This window comes from Peromyscus maniculatus, chromosome 1 (assembly GCF_049852395.1).
Source record: "Peromyscus maniculatus bairdii isolate BWxNUB_F1_BW_parent chromosome 1, HU_Pman_BW_mat_3.1, whole genome shotgun sequence".
NCBI lineage: Eukaryota > Metazoa > Chordata > Mammalia > Rodentia > Cricetidae > Peromyscus > Peromyscus maniculatus.
The window spans coordinates 114,053,418-114,070,831 of record NC_134852.1 but is presented as its reverse complement, the minus strand read 5'-3'; the positions used below and the strand labels follow the sequence as shown (position 1 = coordinate 114,070,831).

The 17,414-nt window shown below is 37.3% G+C and overlaps 2 protein-coding genes across 2 annotated transcripts; one reads left to right on the top strand and one right to left on the bottom strand.

The window, feature by feature from the left end:
* Positions 1 to 378: 378 nt before the first annotated feature.
* Positions 379 to 1,323, top strand: LOC102902856 (olfactory receptor 52R1-like). Its single transcript, XM_015986851.3, has one exon. The coding sequence runs from the start codon at positions 379 to 381 to the stop codon at positions 1,321 to 1,323; it is 945 nt and encodes a 314-aa protein (XP_015842337.3).
* An 8,535-nt stretch (positions 1,324 to 9,858) lies between these two features.
* LOC102928980 (olfactory receptor 51F2) lies at positions 9,859 to 10,809 on the bottom strand. The gene has a single exon (XM_006993340.1). The coding sequence runs from the start codon at positions 10,807 to 10,809 to the stop codon at positions 9,859 to 9,861; it is 951 nt and encodes a 316-aa protein (XP_006993402.1).
* Positions 10,810 to 17,414: the final 6,605 nt, after the last annotated feature.

Here is a 17,414-nt window from a genome sequence, read left to right as displayed (position 1 = left end):
GAGATGTGGTCATATAGGTGAGACTAAATTAACTCATTTGTTGTAAATAATAGAAAGATGAAGTTGACAGCAGCATTATCAGTCAAGATCTATTTCTGTTGGTGTAACTTGCTGTCCTGAAAGATACTGATTTGGAGAGCAAAATTACACTTACAACTCATATGTTCAAAGCTTCTCCTGATCAACATGTGAATAAAAGTAATGAGCTACATCACTTCATGTTGCAACGTTGTTTGTATTAACACAGTTAACCTTTTGGATAAACCCCCAGTAGAATCATTGAAGAGATTTATAATCGATAATATTCATTCCATTGTCACCATCTACAGAGAATAGATTGCCTTTGCTGCTGAGAAGACAGAAACTAACCATCCTCTCATGGCGGCTTCAAGGAACAACTCTTCCCATCCTCTGTTCTTCATCTTGCTTGGAATCCCGGGGCTGGAGAATTATCAATTTTGGATTGCCTTTCCATTCTGTGTCATGTATATTGTGGCAGTGACTGGAAATGTCACTATCCTGCACATAATCCGAATTGACCACACATTGCATGAACCTATGTACCTCTTCCTGGCCTTGCTGGCTATTACTGACCTGGTCCTGTCCACCTCCACACAGCCTAAAATGCTGGCCATACTCTGGTTTCACGATCATAAGATTGAATACCATGCCTGCCTCATCCAAGTGTTCTTCATACATGCCTTTTCTTCTGTGGAGTCTGGGGTGCTCATGACTATGGCCTTGGACCGCTATGTGGCTATCTGCTTCCCACTCCGACATTCCAGTATCCTGACCACATCTGTAGTCATCAAACTTGGGGCAGCTGTGATGGTCAGAGGGCTGCTGTGGGTGAGCCCCTTCTGCTTCATGATCTCCAGGATGCCCTTCTGCCCCAACAAGGTCATTCCCCAGTCCTACTGTGAGCACATGGCTGTGCTCAAGTTGGTGTGTGCTGATACCAAAATTAATCGTGGATATGGGCTCTTTGTGGCATTTTCTGTGGTTGGCTTTGATATAATTGTCATCAGTGTATCTTATGTGATGATTCTGAGAGCTGTGCTGAGGTTGCCCTCAGGTGAAGCCCGTCTCAAAGCTTTTGGTACATGTGCTTCCCATGTCTGTGTCATCTTGGCTTTCTATATCCCAGCACTTTTCACCTTCCTCACCCACCGCTTTGGCCACCATGTTCCCCGAATTGTGCTTATCATGTTTGCTAATGTCTATCTGCTTGTTCCTCCCATGCTCAACCCCATCATCTATGGAGTGAGAACCAAACAAATCAGGGACAGGGTCAGCCGAGGAGTCTGTAGAAAAGACCCCTGAGCCAAGGATCCCAGTAGCTCCAGGAAAATGATCAAAGGACATAATCAACCAATTTTATAAATTCAGTAAACATTTCCAAGGTATCTGGCATCCCTTCAGAAGTGGAATGACTTTCAAGTTATCCAGAATGACAGTTTTGGGACCTTTTATGGATAATACATATTTACTTAACCTGTTCTTGTCATCATAAGAAAAACAAATAAGATATTTTTTCTTATATTAAAGCACTGAATACTTTAAAGGAATGCCATCTTCTGTAGATTATTAAGTTGAAAACACTGTTTTTTAAATCTTGATAGAAGTATAGTTTGACATTTAGTTTGAATGGAGATTAAAAATATGTCTTAAACAGATAACAATTCATACATTGTCCCCACCTTGGAATCTATTTATAGAAATTTATAGAAATAAGTTTTCTCAAAACTAAAATATGTCTAAAATGCCTATGTAAAGTCATTATTTATATCAATAAATATGAAACCAGGTAAAACAAGGAGCAAGTGAGTGTTATGTGTCACCTAACTCTACCATCACAATTACATGACATGAAACTAACCAACATGTAACATCAAAAAAATGATGACAAAAACTACCTGTAAGTCTTAAAGGCATTTCAGAAACTGAGAATATGTAAAGGAAAAGCTTTGATAAATGCAAGGGAATGTTATTAATTACCACAGGGAGGAATATATCATTGTAGTTTTCTATTTTTATTCTCTTTTTTATTTATTTATTTATTTACTTATTTACTTATCTTCCTTGCACATTAAAAGAGTGCTGTGTAACCAGGCAATGGTGGTGGACACTTTTTTATTTTATAATTTGGTTTAATTTTACATAACAGCCACAGATTCCCCTATCCTCTCTCCTCCCCCGCCCTCCTCCCTGCCCACCCCCCATTCCCATCTCCTTCAGGCCAAGGACTCCCCTGGGGATTCAGCTCAGCCTGGTAGATTCAGTTGAGGCAGATCCAGTCCCCTCCTCCCAGGCTGAGCCAAGTGTCCCTGCATAGGCCCCAGGTTTCAAACAGCCAGCTCTAAGGACAGGTCCTGGTCCCAGTGCCTGGGTGCCTCCCAAACAGTTAAAGCTAATCAACTGTCTCACTTATCCAGAGGGCCTGATCCAGTTGGGGGCTCCTTAGCTATTGGTTCATAGTTCATGTGTTTCCACTAGTTTGGCTATTTGTCCCTGTGCTTTTTCCAATCTTGGTCTCAACAATTCTCGCTCATATAATCCCTCCTCTTAAAAATAGTCTTTCATTTTGTTTGGTTCTATGTTTCATTCTGAATACTAATAGAACACTTAAACCCTAATTTTTAATAATTATCCTTAATTGATAGACCTGAATGTTATTATAAGAGAAAAGTAATTTAAAAAATCAACAAATACATACAAAAGAGGTTGGTGCCAAAAACTATGGGAAAGTATTTAATGGTCCTTGAGGATAAGGCATGACATAATTGATTAAGATGCACAACAGTTTATAAATTTTCAGAGAATATTCTTAACAAATCTCAACTTATTGAGACTATTATCAGTAGTATTAAGTGAACTGAAAAGGTAGTCTCTTTAAAATCTACTGAATCTCTGAGAAAACTGAATTTCAGAATGAAGGACAGATTCTTTGGAAAATAAAGAGAAAGAATTATTTCATAAAGAAAATATATTTTATTATATTTATATATAATATTCTAAGGTTTAAGTCAGGGGAAGTCTTTAAAATTCTGATCATACAATTAAATATTAACTTCTTTCAGAATTATCATCTTAAAGCATTTTTAAAGTATGCTTCCTTTGGGTCATTGCATGAGAATAGTTGAACTTTCTTTCCTACCAAAGCTAAGGGAAATAACTTTTCAGAACACCCTTGGAAGCCTGTAGAATGCTTTCTAGTAAAGTCTTTCCTCAGATGGATAATGGGAGGAGGCATATAAAGCATGCAGTCTTTGGATCTGGGAAAAGACTTAGCAAACTATATGGGAGAGATTATTAAATTAAATACTGTGTGTTTGAACTAGGTAATCACTTTCTTCAGACTGACAGGCAAACATTACTGAGGGTAAAATGTCTATACGCTGTACATTATAGTTCTCAACCTACTCACAAGCAAATGTTTTATATGGCCAAGTTTAGAAACACTTGAAAATTCACTGATGGTAGTTTCTACTCTTAAGTGTGAGCCATTTTTCTGACTTCCCAGAGATAATATCCTGAGATCTTAATTTTCAAGTCTTTCAGGTGAAGCTGAACCCTATGATGTCCTTGCTTAAAACATGTCAAGACAAGTAATAAGAATCTGTGAAGATTCAGAATTGACTTATGTCATGAATTCTAACCCCTCATAAAGATTGAATAATATACATAGAGAGGTTTATATCTACATTTAAGATCTGTGGCTCATCTATTCATTTATGTTCCTTGGGTTATATTATGTCTCAGCCTTAGATGGTATTTTTGTTTTGTCTTCTATTGCTCTTAAAATTTGTTCATAGCATAGCATATACATATCTCACAATGTACACAACTTAGTATATTGCTTTGTTAGGTAATTAATCTATGGGTGTTATCTCTTGTCTCCACTGCTCCACTGAAGATGGCTCTGTTAGTGCATTCAGAGTTAATGTGGAAATAGTGGGGCTTTCTCCATATACAGAGTGACAGCTGCTGCCTGGGAAATGAGCCCACTGTCTCAGCCACTGCTTCCCAACTCTAGTGACTAGGCATGATGCTCTTACCATCTTTCTATCATCTAAAGCTTTGTATCACATTCCAGTAAGATCACATCTGGCTCAAAGGGAAATGGTTATGTCTACAATGTGCCTTCCTATAATTTCAGGAAGAATTTTGTTGTTGATATCATTGGGAAGTCACACATACTGCAAACAAATGTCAAGAAAATATATGAACCCTAGCTGAAAAACTGTTGTTAGTGAACTGAGCCCCTGTAACATGAATATGTTTGTGTTCTAATTCCTAATACCTCTGAATGTGATCTCTCTTGGAGAAGAGTCATTGCATATGAACTTAGTTACAGAAACAAAATGTCATACCAGTCAATGATAAACTGCTCCTCCAATGTAACTGGAATTTGATACAGACATACACACAGTATTAATATCATACAGACAAGGAGACGCCAAGTTGATGCATCTAAAATCAAAGATTTTTTTCAAGTCAACAAGGCCAGGAGCAATATAAGGGATAAAGGTCAAAAAAGGAATCAATTCTTTTCACACTGTGATTGTGGACTTCACATTCCAGAACTGTGGCACAATTAAATTCTGTTCTTCAAGTCACTCTGTATAACATGTTGTAGAAGTATTGGCACAATAATGTAAGAAATATGTTTGCATTTACTCTGATAAATTTGCATCTATAAATTACTATGTCCCATCTGGCTTAGAAGGCTTTTAAATAGGGTTTTAATTAAATTGTTTATACAAACAAATCCTTCAAAACATTTGTCAAGTATCTCCCATTCACTAAAATTGAGCTTGGATTTATGTAAAGACAAATGAATTTGTTACAAAAATTGATTAAGAAATGAACAATCACTCCAGGTATGCAATTAACTATCAGTAGAGCAATCAATACAATTCAATGACAAATTTTTCCTAGAAGAAATAAAATCTATATACTATAAAGCAAACTGATTCTCAACTTCTAACTTAAGGTTAAACATATATTTATATGAGATGAATATATAATTATATTAACACAAAGCTAAAACTATAAAGTTTATAGAACACATATATTCCAAGTTATACTTTGCCTCTCATTTCCTCTCACTTTCACTTTCCACAAGGGTGTTCATTTGTGTGTGTGCAAATGCACATCTCTGTGCAAATGTACGCACATGTGTAGACGTGTGTGGATACCACAGAACCATGACTGTCATTGTTTTAGACACTGGTCTCCATTTTCATTGTGACAAGGTTTTTCTTTTTTATTATTATTAATTAATTTTTTCATTTATTTTGCATCCCAAGTGCAGTTTTCCGACTTCTCTTCCCTTTCCTCTGCCCCAGCCTCCCCTATTCCCTCCCCCACCCACTCCTCCTCTGTTTCTGTTCAGAAAGGGGCAGGCCTCCCATGGGTGTCAACAAAGCATACCATATCAAGTTGAGGTAGGACTAAGCTCCTCCCTTTGTATTAAGGCTGAGCAAGGCAACCCAGTATGGGGAATAGGTTCCCAAAAGCCAGTTCAAGTGTTAGGGACAGGCCCTGATCTCACTGCTAAGAGTCCCACAAATAGACCAAGCTAAACAATGTGACAGGGTTTTTCAGTGGTCTGAATTCTTTATATAGCCTAGACTGGCTATCCTAGAACCACTTGTCTCGATATCCCTGGATCTTGAATTACAAAAGCATGCTACTATGCCTAGCTTTTATTTATTTTATTTCTTTTTATATTTATTTCTTTTATGTGTATGAGTGTTTTGCCTTCATGTATGTCTGTGCACCACATGCATAGAAAAAGGCATTGGATTCCCTGGGACTAAAGTACAAGATTAAGCCAGCCAAAGTCCCAGCATGCATAGCAGAGGGACTCATGAAGTCCCACCCCTAGCTGAAAAGCTACTTTCAATTGATGCATGCTAGGGTAGGAAGAGTAAGTTTTCTTCAGAGATGCAACCATGAAAAGACTATCCTTGCTCCAGGAAATGGTTCTATAGTCATACAATAGTGATATCACTAAATGGGCTCAGTAGGCATAAGAGAAAATACAAGAACACATCAGGTTGAGAGGGAAAGTGGTAGGGAGAATACAGGAGAAATTGAAAGGGAGGAAATGGGGGTGCATTTGATTTAAAAAAAAACACACTTACATGCATTGTGAAATTCTCAAACAATAAAATAATCAGATTAACAATATTGAGGCTAGCCTGGACTACAGAGTGAGTTCCAGGAAAGGTGCAAAGCTACACAGAGAAACCATGTCTCAAAAAACAAAAAAAAAAGATCAAACATGGATTCCCATGACATCAGGAGTAATAATGGCTCATAATATGACCAGATTTGTGAACCTACATGCTTTGAGTTTATCGCATTATCACTTATTTCTAGAGCATCAATAACAAATCATTCTAGCTTGTTTTCTAATCACTGTTGCAACAACCATACCTCCATGGTAAATTTCAACTGCCAATGTGATTACATTAAGACATGATACTCATGAGGCATCTTAATGTGACATACCTTTGAGTGTGTCTATGATGGTATTTCCATAACTGAGGGAGAACCCTAAATCTGAGTAACCATATATTATGGGCTGGAATGCTGGAGTCAATAAAGGGGGCAAGGAAGATGGCTCAGTAACAGCATTCATCTTTCCCTGATTCCAGACTGTGGTCACGATGTAACCAATTACCTCACACTTCTTCCACAGTCCTTCCTTATTTGATGGTTGCTATCACCAGAACCATGAGTCAAATAAAACTTCAAGTTGATTCTTGTCGAGTGTTTGGTCACAGCAACAATAAAAGTAACCAATAAACATGCAATCATCAGCTGGATAAACTCTGGAGAACGTGAAAACACCTCATGATATACCAGCACCATGCACCTGTTGTGTTTTTCCTAGCTAACAATGAGAGCGTGAGACATCCAGCGTCACTGCTTAGTACTCATTCATGAATAATCCAGATGTGTGGAGGAAATTAGGGGGCTGTGAGGTAAACTTTAGCCATGGAGAAATAAGATCTGACTTGTAAATCATTTCCTTTTAATTTCCTGGGTAGAAAATCATCGAGCATATTTGATAAACATGCAGACGTAGTTATGCAAGATTAGGCAATATCCATTCGTAATAGTGCCTGGCTCATGTTGATTTGCCAACTCTCAGTTCCACATTCCTTTTGTCTGTTCTATGATAATGGTATGGACATAGTAACTTTTTTTTCTTTTGCTCTCTGATACAGTGTTAATTCTTGTTGGTTGATAGTAGTGAAAAAACACAGGAAAAAGGAAATTTTCTCTACCTATTTTTTTTTTTGTAATTTCCTGGGGTGATGTTAAAAGATAAGCTAAAGATAGATGGTCATGCATTCTTTTTCTAAGAAAGATTTCCAGCAGTGCACAACTCTCTTCAACACTAAACCACTGATGTTGTTCTCTACCTGTCCTCTGTGACAACAATGGCTAAACCAGAAGACCCATGTACATAATGAACAGCACTCTGCCTGGGGTAGCTTCTACTATGTCTACTCTGCCCTGGGTATGTGCATGTACCTTAAAAGCTCCATATAATACAAAATCTGGAAACCTGAGCACACAACCTCATGCTGAGAAGATGGCCTGTCACCACTCTCTGAGACACAGACAAATGTGCATGTAGAAAGCATCTACAACTTTCAGGCACAGCAGTACCCTCCTCCCAGTAGCATCTTTGTATGGAAGGACTTTTCTGGCAATAGGGAGGGCATATATTTTTTTCAAGTGTCAAAAATAAGACACCTCTATGACTTCCTAGACATAGAAGAACAAAAGGAGAGCTTCACCTTGGTAGCTCCATCTCGGCACTCTTTGTTTCTTGTATCTATGTCCACTAAATTATGTACAGTTCTGGTTAATCAGTTTCCTCACTACTTTTGCTTCCATGATAGTGATTATTTATATCTAATTCTACCTGTTCAAACTGATGTGTGTTTTCTGTCTTCAAACTGGACTCTGACACTGTATCTAACACAGCATCTTAGTCTTAGCTTCTATTTGACATGAATCTTCTCCCACTCATGCCCTACAGTCACACTATTGCTGCCATAGGCAATTTGTAACTAAGACTCTATTGCCTATGCTCAGAGGCTGAATATAATCTTTTGAGTCAAGTGGCAGGCTAAATTAGGAAGACTCTCACTTATAATTGACCTGGCAAATTTTGGCTAAATGACAAAAAAAATGTGTTATGACAACTGTGGCTCTTGTATATTGCCTTCTAAATTTACCTGCAAATAATAACTCTAAAAATTATGGAATTTGCTATCAGCATCAGAAAACTTGAAAAAAAAAGAGATGGTTAGTTAGACTTTCCAATTGAAAATCCAATCAAAGGGATTCCTTCATTAGGAAAAAAAACTACACAAAAAAAATCATACAATGCAAAATCTCAGAGAGATGGTTTAATGGTAAGGGAGCCAGAGCTATATGTTAAATGGTTGAAATGGTCTTTGGAGGAAGATCTGATAAAGTGGGAATATTGAAGAAGAGTAAAGTAATGGAAAATATTACATTTTATATGTAATATATATGTAAAAATATTCTTACTCCTGAAATAGTTAACTGTTGACTTTTTATTACATAGCTTCCAAATATTTAAAAACTTCCAACATCCCAGGCCAGTAAATAGCTTTCTTCTTAATTTCTATCAAAAATTTAATTTTTCCTATTCTGGGACACAAAAAAATCAGATCTCCACATTGTATCTCACACATGATATCTTTCCTCCAAAAGAACTACCCAACCAATTCTCACTGCATCCAAGCCAATCACCATTTAGGTTTCATCAAAGCCAAAGCCAGCAAGGAAACTTATTAACATCTCAGGGAAAAATGAGCTATCTGCTGAAAGTACTAGAAAAAAACTGCCTACTTATATTAACTGAAACCAAATGAGTCTCAGCCACCAAAACGGATAATTATGGTTTCTCACTCCTGTACACAGAATGCACCAACTGAACATAAATCCTGGTCTATGTGACGTGAATTGCAATCCCAATACCAGTATAAGATAAAAATTTATCTAATGTTTTCCCCTAAATATATGCACCCATATATAAATACAGTTAAATTTTGGACAAAGGAATATTTGGACCCTTTGATGGCTCTTGAATATAAGCTGTACTTTCTCCAATAATAAGCACCTAAATAAACTATCATTTTTTGTTTTAAAATTGTTAAAAGAGAGTGATTAATAGAACTCTAGAAAAAAATTTTATTTGATAGTGAGCCCAATAACTTTTCAGATCTACTATGATTACTCTTCAGCTGCTTAAGAGATATTAATATAATTAGCATCTGAGAAAAATCTCAGATTTTATCTAGATCTATGTTTTCTTCAGTATATAATAAAAGACAAGACAGATTCACTGATACAAGACTCAAAGTTAAATTGCTGGTATGTATTTTAGGATTTAGGAAGCAGTGAGAATCAAAAATTTTCAGTAAAACATATAAAACTGATTAAAATATTTTTCTGTATAATTAAAAATAGAACAACTGACTCTTCTACAATTTCCCACACTAAATTCATATTTTTAATTGTATAGAGAATCTGAATTATTACTTTATACAGATTAATAGTGATATTGAAAAATATGAGAAGTTATTCACCTACAGTAGCTTGTGTTATATTAAATCATAATTTAAAATGGCATTAATATGAATTTATTGACAGAGAAAGTGAATAAACTATTATTATACAATTTAAAAATTCCATAGCTTGACATCTTAAAAGTATGTTTGGTTACTTTGAGTAAAATTATCCCATTCTATAAAATTACTTATTCCTAATGTTCTTTTCTACTGAGATCATTATTGGTTAGATTCGGCTCTGCTTCTGATTGAAAACCTTGATAATAGCCTTTCGAATCTGCTTTGTCTTCACACTGTAGATGATAGGATTGAGCACAGGAGGAATGAGCAGGAAGACATTGGCCATGATGGTGTGGACAAAGGCAGGTGCGGAACGGCCATAGCGGTGTACAAGAGACAAGCTGATGAGAGGGATATAAAAGATGGCAACGGCACTGATGTGGGATATGCATGTATTGAAGGCTTTCTGTCGCTCCTCTGAGGAAGCAATGCTGAGGACAGATCGAATGATCAGTACATAGGAGAGCAAGATACATGGGCAGTCAAAACCTGTAGTGGAGAACAGTGCAAACAGACCAAGAATGCTATTGATTCTGTTGTCCGTACATGAGAGCTGAATGAGATCAACATGGTAGCAGTAGGAATGTGAAAGAACCAAAGATCTGCAGAAGGACAGCCTTTTGACAAAGAGCACGACTGGCAACATGACAGCAACATTCCTTATCAGCACAATTATGCCAATCTGTGCAATCCTGGCATTGGTAAGAATTGTGGTGTATCTTAGTGGATCACAGATGGCCACAAAACGATCAAAGGCCATAGCCAGCAGAACCCCAGACTCCATGAAAGTAAACCCATGGAGAAAGAACATCTGGGCAATGCAAGCATTTAAGTTGATCTCTCGAGCTTCAAACCAGAGAACACCAAGTGTAGTGGAAAGTGTGCACAGAGACAGGCTTAGGTCTGTGACTGAAAGCATAGAGAGGAAATAGTACATAGGCTCATGAAGGCTGTGCTCTCGAAGAATCACCAGCAGGATCATGCTGTTTCCAGATAGGGCAATTACATACAGAAGACAAAAGGGAATGGAGATCCAGACCTGAGCTGCTCTCAGACCTGGGATACCAGTGAGGAGAAAGGTCGGAGGCTGGGAATTGGTATTATTGAGGATGAGCATAGTGGAGGCTGGGAAGAGAAAGGTAATTAGGATTGAATGTAAGAATGCATATATAGCTTATCACATAAACATCTCTTTGGTACTTAGTCAATACTGCTAATTATTAAAGAATTTTAATATTTCCTGATATCCTAGAACTGTAGGCTTCTCTTCCAGCACATGTATTTTGCATTTGAAGCAATTATATCTCAGTAATTGAATCATTCATTGCACTACTACTTTGACAAATCACTGTCTGACTCTTGAGAGAAAACATTAGAGAAAAAATAAGATAGAAAAGGGCCTAACAGAACAGAATTTAAGGAAAAACAGAAAAGAAAGAGAAGGAGAAAGAGGAAGAGAAACGGGGAAGAAGGGGAAAAGGGAAGAGAGAGAGGAAGGGAGAAAGACATCCTTGCCCTTTTTTTTTTTTTTTTTTTTTTTTGGGTTTTACGAGACAGGGTTTCTCTGTGTAGCTTTGTGCCTTTCCTGGAACTCACTTGGTAGCCCAGGCTGGCCTCGAACTCACAGAGATCCGCCTGCCTCTGCCTCCCAAGTGCTGGGATTAAAGGCGTGCGCCACCACCGCCCAGCACTACCTTGCCCTTATTTTTAATGCAAAAAAATTAAAGACTGTGTTACAACAAATGACACAGTATACTACTGGAACCCAGAGGTTTTGTACCAGAACATATACAATGTGGCAGATGCTATTGTTTTCTTATCTATACTTATCCAATCATCAAAACTGTTCAAGGAAGTAAAACTTCTCCTCTCTCTCTCTCATACATATACAGAGGGTGAGGAACTAAGTAACTCTCCCCAAAGTGTGCAATTCGACAACAAAATAGATGTTCTCTATCTTATACTAATGCCTTACACTCCTTATAGGTCAGAAATGCATGGGAGGAGTCTATCCACCACCCAGGATGACAAAGCTACTGATGAACTGTTTTCAAGTATGTGTTTTCCCAGAGACATACTGTAGTCAATACGCTTCCTTCGGTGTAGACTGCTGTGTGTTAAATATAATCCCAGGTAAACTGTGTAGATGTGGTACTCTTCAGTTTTTCTGGAAAGTGACCTCGGTGTCTATGCTCCATTGTGTGCCAAGACACCCAAGCTACACTGTCAACAGAAGCTGATGAATCCAGTGGTTCATTTTAGTGACCATGGAATTCTTAGTGTGTGCTGTTGAAGATTCCTCCTAAAAAATTTCTCTCCCCATTCTCTTTGGAAGCTAGTTTCTATTAGTTGTTTCAAGACAGTAGATTCCTTCTTTCTTCTTGTCTTGTTTTTGTTCTCCTGATAAACCCATGTTTGCAGTTTCACCTATGTCTCTTTCGGATATCAGTCCTCTGCCTATTGTCAAGTAATTTCACAAAAAAGTACCTTGCTCATTTTCATGACTTCTACTTCATCTACAGAAAGACAAATTTCAAGTAAATATTGAAATTCCAATTCTAGTTGCCAGAATCTAAACTTGAAAATAAAAGTTCTTTGAGAAAAATCTGCATGGATTCTCATAAATAAAAACATATCAACATGTTATGAATTTCATCACTCTATCATACTCAATAACTTTCACCACATAAATACATTATATATAATAGAATCATGTATTATTATTTTCACAGAAATAGTCTAGCTTTTGTAAATATAACTGTTGTGCTTTATTTATTTATTGAACTGACATCATTTCCAATTAATTATCAAAACTCTTTTACTCAAACTTTAGTATTTCTTTCTATATCTACCTCAGGTCCCCCTGAATACAGTATCTCTTAGAAATTTTCATACACTCTAACTAACATAAACTGTTAAATTAGCTTACAAATAATTTACAATTTGTTGTTTTCTAAGGATAATACTAGGATATTAGTATAAGATGGAATGCCCCCAAAGCAGTAACAACTACTACTATTAGTTAGTATTTTATTCATACCAGAAAAAATAAATGATTTAGAAAAATTATTGTTTAAATTGAAGAGCATTAAGAAAACTACATATCAGCATGTAAGTGTAAATTATAGCCTAATGAATACATTTATTAGAAAAATATTAATTATTCAAGTTGTCAACATAAAAAACTAGGAAACTATTAAATAAACATCAAAATAAACAATCGATAAAGATAAAATGTTAAAATAAACTCATTGACAATAAAGCCAATATTAGGTGAACTTTTTAAAAACTCATCCAGAGCCAGGCAGTGGTGGTACACACCTTTAATCCCAGCACACAGGAGACAGAGGCAGGTGGACCCCTGATTTCAAGACCAGCCTTGTCTACCGAACAAGTTTCAAGACAGACAGGATTACACAGAGAAATGTTAAAAAAAAAAAAAAAAGAAAGAAAACCAAACCAAAACAAAACACTCATGCAGAAAAATAATGTAAAAGGTTAGTTAAAACAATATATAATCAAATAAATGTACCTTTAAATATGATGGAATTGTATGTGTGAAATATATGCATGTATATATACAAATATATCATATATAATGTGTATGAAGTAGTTATTTTGATAATAAACATCATGTAGGGAATAAAATGGCAGGAAAAAATGAAAGAAAGAATATGAAGCCATATCTCGGTCACCATCAAATAAATCCAATATCTGGGGAAGATTGGCCACTAATTTGCAATAAACCAAGTTGTGTCTAATGAGGGTGAGGGAGTTAGACACAGGAAGCCATAACACTAAATACACTATCTATACCCAAGACTAGAACTGATGTCAGGTTAAACCTGCCAGGGAGCTTACTTCCTGACAAAGGAAAGAGGGATACAGAAATGATCCCAATCTCAAAGCTAAATGAAAAGTGAAAAAGAAATAAAGTACATGGTGAATGTCACTTTTAGGACTACATTGAATAACAATTCTGTCTACTTTCCCCATCTTCGATGATGTCTCCTGGAAAGAAACATGTCTGCCATCTTCCTGCTGATGCACTTAATTCCAACACCCCCATGGGTTTCTCTCTTCCACCTCACATCTGTGGTCCTTCTGCTCTCACCATCCCTCTCCATTCTCCTCTTTTTTCTGGTTTCTCCTACCCTCCAGGTAGACCTCAGCAGACTATTCCATGGGCTCTGTTGTAAGGGTCTTAGTATCTTACCTGACCCTAGTGTCTTACCAACAAAAGGACCGGTGCATTTCCCACATGTATGTACAGGTTGCTCTAGTGGCTCACAGGTCTGACCCTCTAACAAGCATCCCAGCATGTACTTCAAGCCTGTTGTCAAAAGCCCATGAGACTCCAAAGAGGTGTGACAAGAAAAATTACCCAGGAGGCTCCTCACACTGCACTAACCAGGTCAAAATGCCTGTTTACTTCTGTCTCTCATTTTACTATCTTCATAATACGTTTAAATATAAATGTTCTTTGCTTTTCCATTACTTTCAGATTATGATTTTTGATAGAGTTCATAAAATGAACCATCATGAACTTTCCTCCTTCCCTTTTCTATCCTTCCTCAAATTGAACTACCATACCATTATGCTTTTCTCAAAAATATATCTAAACTAACATATGTACTCATAGCTAATATTTCATGTTTGTGTTTAATGGAATCAAGTTTGAAAAGCAATTAACTTCTGACTGGAATACAATTAAATTTCAGTTGACACAGACGTTCCGCATGTTGTGTCCATTTGTAATCCTAGCCCCTTGGGAGATAAAGTCAAGAGAATTGGGATTCTGAGTTCATCCTTGGTTATGTACTAAATTCAAGGACAGCTTGAGTTACATAAGACTCTTCTTTAAAAAATGAATTGTTAAATATTAAATAATAACTAAAATAGAATTAACCATGTGTCTAAGAAAGAATGACTCAAACCATCCAATAGTGAGAGGAGAGCTAACTCTCTTAACATTGGCTCAGTTGTTCATTGCTATGTAAATTTTGTTTAATTTATTTTAAACCATGTTTTTCTGAAGCAAATTTTTTTCTTAGAAATTCAAATTGTAGCTACAAAAGGATAAGCTTTCTTCATTACCTCACTATTGACTTATGACTATTTGTTTATAAGAAAATTAAATCTTTGTAACTCATGGTTTGCATATCAATGCCCATATCTTGTTAATATGAACAATATGATTCAGGGTCAGAACTAGGGCCTGTGTTCTGAGTTTCTGACATCTCTCCTGCTCTGAGGTCATACCTTGTGCAGGATTTTAACACTCTCTGCAGGTTACATGCCATGTCAGTTTCACTCCTGTATTTACATTGGGGGGTTTCTGAGTTCGTGTCACTTGTACTTACTTATTATAGGTCCAGTGTCTTGGATACTTATTTATTCATTGCAGCACCTGCTCCAGATTCTAATGTGCTTCAGAGAAAAAATGCACATAAAAGATAATTTTTCTGTATTCTTGCTTGTATAAACCCTCTGCTTTTTCTGTCATGTTTATACTTAGTTTGAAAATGTAAGGGTCTATGCCGCAATGGTTTTAGCTGAGCATATTCTAGGTCTAGGTTAGTATCGTGGACATGACTACTGGCCCTCTTGATAACTACAGATCAAGTAGTCTTACCTACTAAATTTTATTAAGCCATGAATATGTTCAGGCAAGTTATTTAAAATGTTACAAAATATTATATCTAGGTCTTACTTTTTTCCATTCTTGGTACATTGTGGATGTTCACTTGAGAAAATGTAAAAATAATAGACTTAATCTGTGACTGACAGATTTTATGTACATTATAGATATACATTGATATCTCATTGTAATTTGTCTTCTTTTTTTAATGAATAAGAGTGCTGTGCACACTTTCATCTCTGAATTGGCCATTCACCTACCTCTCTTTGTGAAATTTCTGTTTAAACAAGTTGCTTATGCTTTTAATAAGCTGTCTTCTTTTCTATGAATAGAACATGGGGCTTTCTCTGTCAGTTTCATTTTGAATATTCTCACCATGTTTTGCATCTTTTTTTTTTTTTTTTTTTTTTTTTGGTTTTTCGAGACAGGGTTTCCCTGTGTAGCTTTGCTCCTTTCCTGGAACTCACTCTGTAGCCCAGGTTGGCCTTGAACTCGCAGAGATCCTCCTGCCTCTGCCTCCCGAGTGCTGGGATTAAAGGTGTGTGCCACCACTGCCCTGCTGCATTTCATTTTTATAAGTGAACATTCTTTCTCTTGATAAAGTCTATTGTTGGTTCCATTTCTTTTCTTGTTGTAGCTACTTTTGTATTCTTAAGAATTCCTTTCAGAGAAGCTTCCTCAGGCAGCTGGTGGGCACAGATCCCACCAGCAGAAATCCACAGTCGAACATTAAGCAAAGAGGGCCCAGGTTGCTGCCAAAAGCCATGTCTGGATTCCTGACCCTACAGCAGCCAGGATCTGTATTAACATCCATGGCCCATGTTGTCACCAAAGACTGCATGGATGTTCCAGTCTGGACTACCACTTATGGCCATGTTGGTGTCTAAGGGCCCTGCTGCTGCTGGAGCTAAGCCAATCTTGGTGGCCTGCATTGCTCCCTGTAGCCATCATGTTGCCTGGGCCTGAGGTGATCCTAAAGGCTATGTCTGGGTCTGTGGCCCTGCAGCAGCTGGGGTCTGTGTTGATGTCTGTGGCCATCATTACCACAGAAGGCCATAAAAACCATGTGTGATGATATCCAACAGACCACACTGAGCCAGCCCTGCCCTTCGCTGGCCCTGGAAAAGCTGGCCCTGCTTCTCTCTGGACACTGAAGCAAGAAAGCTGACCTCAACCCTTACTGGAGAGTTGGCCCCCTGCACTCAAAGAAATGGCCCCACCCTTCACCACAAGCGTGAGAGAGCTGCCCCTGACAGTGCGTGCATAAGAGAGCTGACTCCGCTCAGCAGCTGAGGGGGCAGCCTCAGGTCTAGTATTTTAGTAAGGGTCTAGGGATGATGGTGTAGCAGAAACCAGAGGCCTTGAACCAGACCAATAACTCATTGCAATGAACATTTGCAAGTAAAGCTGTTAGGACAAAAAGGTATACTCTGTGACAAACCACGGCTCCCAATGCCACTAAGATGAATGAAGAGATGCTGGAGAGGCAGGAAAGACAGGGGCAAAGTGGATTTTTTTTGGTTTTTGGTTGGTTGGTTGGTTGGTTTGGTTTGGTTTCAATTTTTTAATATTCTGTTTTTGGGGGGTGATCCAAGAGTGAAGGGCAGATATGGAGGGACTGGGGAAAACAGCAGATGGGATACATGATGTGAAATTGCCAAAGGATCAATAAAGAAATTATATTAATTTTTTAATATTTAAAAATAGATATAAAGGTATTGGCACAATCATTATTCTAGGACTGCTATGATAAATACTTAAAAGTTTAGTGGCTTCACCAGAGAAATCTCTTTGTCATAGACCCAAAGGCCATTATCAATGTTTTAGTAGATGTGGTTCATTCTCTTGGTTTTGTGGGATAATCTCTTGTGTCCTTCTCTTCTAGCTTCTGATAGTTTGATGGAAACCTGAATTTATAGGGCAACACCTTGATCTCTGCCTTCTAGTTCACAGGACGTGTGTTTGTGTGTGTGTGTGTGTGTGTGTGTGTGTGTGTGTGTGTGTGTATTTAGATAAGGACTTCAGTCATATTGAACTAGGAATTCATTATAATCTACTAAGATCTTATCAAACCACCATCA

Bases quoted from the DNA above. Each gene is read 5' to 3' on its own strand.
- LOC102902856 (XM_015986851.3), top strand. From the start codon at position 379: ATGGCGGCTTCAAGGAACAACTCTTCCCATCCTCTGTTCTTCATCTTG.
- LOC102928980 (XM_006993340.1), bottom strand. From the start codon at position 10,809: ATGCTCATCCTCAATAATACCAATTCCCAGCCTCCGACCTTTCTCCTC.